Here is an 8518-nt window from a genome sequence, read left to right as displayed (position 1 = left end):
TTCCCTCAGGGACAATAAAGTGTACCTAACCTAACCTAACCTAATTTAACCGTTTTATAATAGACAGTTGACAAAATGACAAAAAATTTCATAAGTGAATGATTCAATGACTCATTCTGAACACACAGAAGACTCAGTGGCCGAATTCCCGTACTTTAAAATTTAATTCTGAATGTCTGCAAATAAAAAGGAAATATTGTCATATCGTTGAACGTATTTCTTGCATATTACATAGTAGGGACGAAAGTAATCGCAAGGAATCATAACCGAAGTGACCTGCAAAAAAAAAAAAAACACTGGATGCAACAGCGAACAGATCTGTATGAATCTTTAGTGAACAGATTCAAAAGAGTCGAGTCACTGAGCTGAATCAAAATCCCCGCTAGTATTCCTTTTGTCAGAGGAGGAGGGCGGGTAAATCCTGCAGAAATCTGATATATTCGAATTACGCCAGTGCCCCACCAATCGTTGTTCTCGGTTGGAGTTTGTTGGTACCGCCTCCTCCGAAGACCACGCCCCCGATCGAGAGGGTCCTCCTGCTGAGGTTGTTTTCCCATGTTAGCCAATTAGCAACCTAGCATGCAATTTGAGGTCTGGCGCCTTGACTGAATGGTGCTTACGTGTATTTTAATTTGCCATTCAAATCCGAACCTTACACGATTCAACGTTTGAGAGCGCCGTTACCAAGCTTTATAGGCTCTGATTTCTCGGCGGAGCAGAAAGAAGTGATCCGGAGTGTCTGTTGCGGGGTGAGTTGGCTCTGCGTGCTAGCGGACGCTCGCTAGCTGTCGTCGTCGCAGTGCTTCATTCAGGCTAAAAGTAGCTAACTCTCATAGTTAATGACGCTTAAACCGCTATCCTCACCAAATGGCCAGTAAATCACACGGGTGACGTGAAATGCAAAAATAGCGACATTAAATCATGTTCTTTTGAAGTGATGCATGACAAACTAGTGATTATATAAGAGTATTTGTCGTGGCGCTAGCTAGCCGTACTTAGCCTGAATGGCTACATAAGGTTTTTAAGCTCTGTTGGGTTGATCAGCTGCTCATTCTGAAGGTCTAACTATCATTCTCTGCCTTTGACCTGTCAGCGATCAGTACTGGCTTATTGGTGTCTTCTGAACTAACGTTACCGTATAACAGTGCTGCTTTGATCACTGAGCAGTTGTGTGTTTACCGGTAGAAACCATTCAGTAGGACTTCCTGATTTGAAGCTAGAAACAGTTGGCAACATCGAGCGCTCACCAAACTGCCTTATCGCACGTTCTCGGTGTTTGGTGGTTAATTAGATGTAATTTGCTGTTTTTGGTCGTGTTTTTTTATTTTGGTGTGATCAGTTTGTTGTGGTCTGAACTCTGCATCGGACAAAGGCGGTTACTGCTCGCCCCCTCTTATAACGCATCATAGCGGTTCAGGAAGCTTTATTGGTTTGATAAAACGCGTTTTGATAACCAGAAAACTAGTAAACATGAATACGTAAATACACAATACGTATATCCGATCAAGTTTTACGGTGAATTTCAGTGTGTTGTGAAGTGTGTGGGTCATATAGTTTCAGGCCTGACACACACATACACACACGCATTCAGACGACGAAAAACTGTCCAGTTGGACAAAACAGACTTTAGCCATTCAAATAAAAATGAGACCGCGCACATGCCCCAGCATGTTTCCCCCACGGTGTTACAGTCTACACACCACTCTCCGCCTACACAGGTTTGTTTATTATTGTTTATTATGTGGCAGTCGAGTGCATCTGACAGGTGTCTGTCACTAACTTTACACGAAGCCTTAAAGTGGAGCTCCTCTCAGCAGGCTGCTGACACGTTGCGTTTTTCAAGACGATGTGGGATTTAAACGCTTTCGGGTTATTATGCATGAATAAGCGGTACTAAATTTTCTTAGGCAAACCTGTTATAAACTGATTTGTAGACAACAAATTACAAAAAAAAACTTTGGACACGCCTGTTGTAATAAGAAATGAATAAGCCTTATTCATCCAAAAAATGAGTTTGTCCAATATTTACACATTCGTTGTTGGCACGTTTTGGAATATTAGTAAAGTCATCAAAACTATCAAATGACACACAGGGAAGTTTAAATAATTGTGTAGTGACAAAAAATATGTTGAACAAATTAAAAATATTCTGTTTGCATAGTAACACTCTAGGCTTTTCTCAACCAACTTCATGAAGTGCTAGCTGTCTGATTTCACTATCTAGTCCAATTCACGCATTAAAATAATTTCTATTAGTTTTGACGATTTTTATGTGACTACATGTATTTGTTTACAAAATTAATTTCAGATTTTTTTGAGATTATGTGGTTTTTAAAGGAATAGTTCACCCAAACTTTGGGTATTTTACTCACCCTCATGTTGTTCCAAACTTGTTTACTTTTGGGTGAACTGTCTGTTTAAGATCATTAGAAACATGATCTTTCACATGTACAGTAGGTCAAGTGTGTCCAACTTTTTGACTGGTAGTGTATATATATTTAGCAGTAACTTTCATATGAATATTTGCTGTTTGTTTGTTGTAGATTCCGCCGCAGTGAAGAGCATGAGTACATAATGAAGCGGCTCTTGGAGGATCAGGACACAGTGATCGGCTCTCAGCGGCGGCTCCCCGGGGGTGTGGACAGCTTTCAGCACCGTGTCCTCAACTCTGCCTCCTCCCTTTACGAGACTGCACCAGACAACATGCAGCCATCGTCCAGCATGCAGTACTCTGTCTCACAGACCTATCAGGTACCAAAATGTCATCGACAGTTTTGCATTATTTTGGTATATATGTCTCTATATTCTGATGACGTCATTGATGATCAAATAAGCCTGAACCTTAAGCTGAGACTCGAACACCTTGTGCACAGCTATGGCATATGACACAGCGCTGCCCACATGACTATTGCTCCTATAACAGCTCATTTTTATCAGTTCTTTAGTCTTTGGGTCGTTATATTTCTCACAGGTTTCTGCTCGTTCTGAATCAGATCCAGATAAAGTAGCACAGTAAAGATTGCATTTATATGCAATCCTGATTATAGATAGATATACATATATATGTGTGTGCGTGTGTAACCTGAAAATGGCTAATAGTGTTAACTTTATTTACTGAAAATCTATCTATCTATATTAAGGGTTGCACAGACTATATATATATATATTAGGGCTGTGCAATATATCGATATTATCGAAATATCGCAAATGTACATATCGTAATATGCATATCGCTACGGCTTGCAATATTTGGGGCCATGAACAAAAGACAGAGAAATTCACTCACTGCTCTTACCTAAATAACTTTTGTAGTATATATATATATATTGGACTATGTTGGACCACACTGGCCAATAACAGATTAATCAACCGATAGTTTTTAGAATACTGAATGAAAACTAGTGCTGAACTTTATTCCAAAAAAAAACAAAAACTGAACCATTCTTTTTAAATAGAATAAAACTATTAATATGAAATATAATTTGATCATTACAGATGCAACTTTAAAATTTAAAGTATATTGGTATTGAAATTAACACACTCTAACAAGGAACAATACTTCTACAGCTTATATTAACCTTAGTTCATGTTATAAATGGAATCATACAAATTGTTAAGTGTTATCATTTCATATAAATCCAAACAGTCATGCTTAAAAATGGCCATGTTTAAACATCTACACAAAGGCCATAGCACTGAAATTACATATGTATATAGGCCAGTCAGTTCTCCCTGCAGAGCAAATTTGAGCAGAGCGATTTTTCTTTTGTTCTTTAATACGCATAAAAGTGAAACTCCGCCTATGATTGTGCTGTTACTCCTTTCGAGCCGAATTTCACGGGAGTTATTATTTATGGGGAGTAGAATTATTTATTTATTTCAATGAATGTAATCGATTAAATATCATAATATTTAGGCTATAATATTATAAATCAGGTTGGTTTGTATTGCTGACATAATATGTAAATGATATGCGTGCGGCCCGCGAGACTTGCACTTGGACCATAGTGCGGCCCGGTGGAAAAAAAGGTTGAGAACCACTGATCTACACAAAGGCCATAGCACTGAAATTACATATGTATATTCTATGTAAACTCTCTCACTTTATTTGCTTTTATTTTGGAACACTTGATCATCCAATCAAAATAACAAAAAGCACACTGGACAAAATGCGCAGTGTTGCATCTATAACTCACAGGTATCACACACCGGATGCATCGTGTTCATTTCAAGCAGCTGTCCAGAACAGTTTATTTAATCACCAAACAGGCAAAGGTTCACTACAGGAATGAACAAAGTGGTGTCGATGAGTTTGAAGTTGGGAGCAAAACGGAAAGAGAAAGCACTGTAGCTCTCTATATGAAGCTTACAGACTTAATTAGAGCCAAAGACAAACATTTCGCTGAAAAATGCACAATACACAATCTTCCAGCCTTGAGTGAAGTCATTATACATACGAACAGCGATCTGGGACAAATATAATGCAATTTAATGGAAAACTCTGAGTGGTGCTCTGTGGAGCGGCAGGATTTCTGTCGGCTGCATGAACATATCAATGTGCTTTCTCACGTCACAGCTTTAAATATGTAACTTTGATATAAAACAAATGCATAAAAGTGACCAATTGGATATAAACTAATGCAAATAGATGATATTCGTGACCTCAAACATTTGGGTCAGACTTATATATTCTGGATATATTAAAACTGTAAGAATGAGAATTCTTCACATAGTGTTAAAGGGAAATTACATTTCATTTTATGTAATCGGCCCTGATAATTAACCATTTCTCCTTCTGCTCTAACAGTTGTCAATAGCCCAGAGTTCTGGGGGACATGGACATACCAGCAGTTCAGCTGTGCACAGTGGGCCTCATCACCATGGGCCAGCTGTCCAGCCTGTGGGCCAGGGTCACTCTCATGCTACCCCAGCCCCTGCCCCAACACTGGGTCAGCAGCAGTTTCAAAGGCTCAAGGTAAGAGATATGCCTAGAAGAGCATGGGAATTATATGCGTTAGTTTAGATGGATTGCTGGAGATCTGAGATGTATGTGATTTCAGGTTGAAGATGCTCTTTCCTATTTGGATCAAGTTAAGCTTCAGTTTGGCAATCAGCCGCAGGTCTACAATGACTTCCTGGATATCATGAAGGAGTTCAAGTCTCAAAGGTCAGTTTGAGTTTTGTTTTTGTTAGATTTTTTTTTTGTTCTTGGGGCTTGTTGTGCTTCTGTCCCTTCTAGTTCTGTCTAGCTCCACACCACGGATGGGTTGATCTAGTTTTGGTGAGCGCCTTGGGGACTTTATCCTCGGCCAAGGTAGCTCAGAGAGACACTTAACCTGTCTTTGTACTTCCTTGTGGCTGCTTTTGTGCTCTGACCCCTCTTTCTTTGTCATTGATAGAGGAGAGGAATTGTTTGCGCCAATAGGCCAAGCATTGAAGAAAGTAATTCTTGATTTTTGTACAAACAGTGATCATACCTGTGTGCAGTATTATATATTTTTTTATTTACTTTAAAATACATTTTTGAATTACTGATTAATTCTTTTCTTGCTTCAAAATGTTCTGCATTTCAAGCCATAAATATAAGTGCTTTGAAGGTAGCAAAATGTAGTATTTTAAGCTTAGGTGTCAGGCTTTGGAGTAAATAAATGTTAAATTAGAGCCGTTCATCACACTCAGTACTCGTCTTGAGGATGAAAACCAACAAACCATAACAGTTTTTGGAGTGATAAGATCAAAGTCGCATTTAGGCCTGTCTACTTTTTGTTGGGCTATATATTGCCCCATAAATAATCACGTTAAACAGTATAATTGTCTTTATATGCCTCTGACTATTTAATGGTAATATTTCAGCAGTAGCTATCAGCACTAGTCAGTGCAGTTACATTGTTAAACCAGTGAGTCTTGAGTCTTAAGAGTGATTCTTCATTAAACCGTTCAATCAGTGGTTCATCACCAGGGTAACTCTTAAATTTACTTCATAGAAATCAATGGTGTTGATTCAGTGCATTGAACAGCGCTGACACCAGTCATGGGAAATCCCCTTAAACTTTAAAAAGGATACAATGACAGAGATATCGGTTTCATCTTCTGACAACTGATGGCAAACAATTTTTTTATTTATAAATATATGACTTGACCTGAAGAAGGACAGATGCAAGATCAGCTAAATTTTGGTGAAATAGATTTTTTTTTTTAATGTAAACAAACACACATGTAAACACAATGGAGAATGTATCGCGTCACCAAAACTTATTTTGGTCATGTACAAATATTGTGCGATAGGTCGATATAGTAATTATCGCGACAGGCCTAGTCACAAAACAGGTACTTTGTCAATAGAGTTGCAAAGTATGAAGCCCTGCTCACACAGGAGTCACTTTCAAGCAGCTTTCTGTTGGTCAGTTCAGGGAATTTGTGTGACCAACTTGAACATGAGTGAAATCTGCAAGGGGAGCTTTTTCACCCTCATGCGAAGCTCCAGGTTGCATGGATTCCTATTAAAACTGCTGCCCACAGAATTTCACTGAACTACAGTAAATGCAACCGCACCTTTATGGTGGCTATATATGGTTACAATTAAATGGGGACGGGCACTTGAACTTGGTCCTGTGCATTGGTTGATTGGGTTCTGAGATGTTGGCATTGCACTCAAAATTGGAAGCAGATGAACGCAAGCTGATGAAACATATGCACAAATGAATTGTTCACATTAAGATCTATAACAAGTGTTTTGAAAAATAGAGGTAAATAGGGTGAATTTTAATTTCATGCTGACTTTAAATAGGTCAAGAAAGACTAGTCAGTATGCAAATGGATATAAGAAAGAAGCCCATTCACAATTCACTATGCATGCCATTGTCACTGTTGGTTAGATTTTGAATGGCCAGCATTCGTTCTGTGTAAGTAAATGGGAGAATTTATCATTTTCAATATTTAATTTAGTATAAAGTATACAAAACTAAACGTAATTATCATGTTATTATTAAATAATAAAATGATTACAAATGTTTTAATGGAGTGGTTTTAATTGCAGATCTTTGCTTCCATTGTCCTCATTTGTAAGTCGCTTTGGATAAAAGTGTCTGCTAAATGACTAAATGTAATGTAATGTAAATGTAATCTTTAATACTTGGTGTTAAGTATTTAGGAAAATAGGAATATCCATTATTCTTTGCTGCAATAGTCGGTGTTGATGGTGTTACCGGTCTTAAGCCGCAACACCGGTTACGTCACTTGCCCACCGCGGCACCTACCCCCACTAGGGATATGCCAGTATCAAATTTGCATTTTGCGATTAATTGATAATGCTTTTATCACAGTATACGGTATTATCACGATATTGAAATTTAGTTTAAAAACAAGTGCTGTCATAATACAGTATAACAGGTTTAATAACTTTTTTCTTATAACAAAAATAACTGAACATTTAAATGCAATAAAGCAATACAGAAAAATTTATAAAGTTAAAAGTTTTACACAGATTAAAGTGCAAAAGAACTATAAAGACCAATAGGTATCACTTTACAATAAGACCTAATTAGTTAACCTTAGTTAATGCATTAACATTCACAATGAGCAATAGCTACATTTGCTACAGAAGTTATTAATCTTTGTTAAAAAAATACAAGTCTTAGTTCATGTTAGCTCATTAAATAACACACTTGCAACTTTCGATTTTAACAACGTGTTATTAAATATTGGAATACCTAAGATTAATGAATGTTCAGAAGAATTTTTAATTGGCAGTTTATGTTAACTAATGAATTAACTAATGTTAACTAATGAAGCCCTAATGTAAAGTGTGACCGAACAATAAAGAATCAAAACACTTTCAAACAATATCTAGGGCATGTAGTAGTCCAGATTAAAATGTAAAAAAAAAGTTTGAAAATAAATAGCCTATTAAGTCTAAATATTAAGTATATTTAATAAGTATTTGGCGCTGTGATGAACATCATAGCAAATACACAAATCTGAATGACTGCTTAAATCATTTAAACACGATTCAGAAACAGAAAGTAGTGCAGCTGCTTTGTTTACAGGGTTTCCGGGGTAACGGCTGCATTTAAATGAATTATTATTATTATTATTATTATTTCTGCAGTTTAGCGCCATCTGCTGTCAGAGAGTGAAAGTGCGCTTTCATCCAGAGCGTCTCTCACATGTTCCGCCATGTGCTTCTCGTCCGCGCTTGTTTACATCAGAGTGCGCACGCGTCTTTCACGCAGCATACAGCGGTGTTGTGCATTTTGACCAGTTGATGGGAAAAGTATTCTTAAAATGCATTCAAAATTCGGAATAATTTGTAATATATAATTATTCACGGTATTTAGAAGTGCCCACGATAACAATATCGTGCATATTCATTACCGTGATATATCGCATTACCGAAAACCGGCACAAGTCTAGTCAAGTCCTATGATAGGGCTAGGGATGGGTATCGTTAAGGTTTTAACGGTATTACTGCTCTTACCGATACTGCTTATCGATTCGGTACTTTAACGGTATTCTTATC

At 37.5% G+C, this 8518-nt stretch overlaps 1 protein-coding gene across 4 annotated transcripts in view; it reads left to right on the top strand.

The window, feature by feature from the left end:
- The first annotated feature begins 481 nt into the window (after nt 1-481).
- sin3ab (SIN3 transcription regulator family member Ab) overlaps nt 482-8518 on the top strand; it is a 31329-nt gene continuing 23292 nt past the window's right edge. Inside the window, exons 1-4 of one of the 4 annotated variants that reach the window (XM_016511970.1) lie at nt 482-544; nt 2544-2751; nt 4808-4975; nt 5061-5167. In XM_016511970.1, the coding sequence (XP_016367456.1) occupies nt 2575-2751; nt 4808-4975; nt 5061-5167 (452 nt within the window). In that variant the 5' untranslated portion in view covers nt 482-544; nt 2544-2574. The other 3 variants (XM_016511969.1, XM_016511971.1, XM_016511968.1) reach the window with 3 other exon arrangements.

This window comes from Sinocyclocheilus rhinocerous, unplaced genomic scaffold, assembly GCF_001515625.1.
Source record: "Sinocyclocheilus rhinocerous isolate Xijiao unplaced genomic scaffold, SAMN03320098_v1.1 scaffold2340, whole genome shotgun sequence".
Classification (NCBI taxonomy): domain Eukaryota; kingdom Metazoa; phylum Chordata; class Actinopteri; order Cypriniformes; family Cyprinidae; genus Sinocyclocheilus; species Sinocyclocheilus rhinocerous.
The sequence above is the reverse complement of the archived record's forward strand: the minus strand, read 5'-3'. Positions and strand labels throughout refer to the sequence as shown.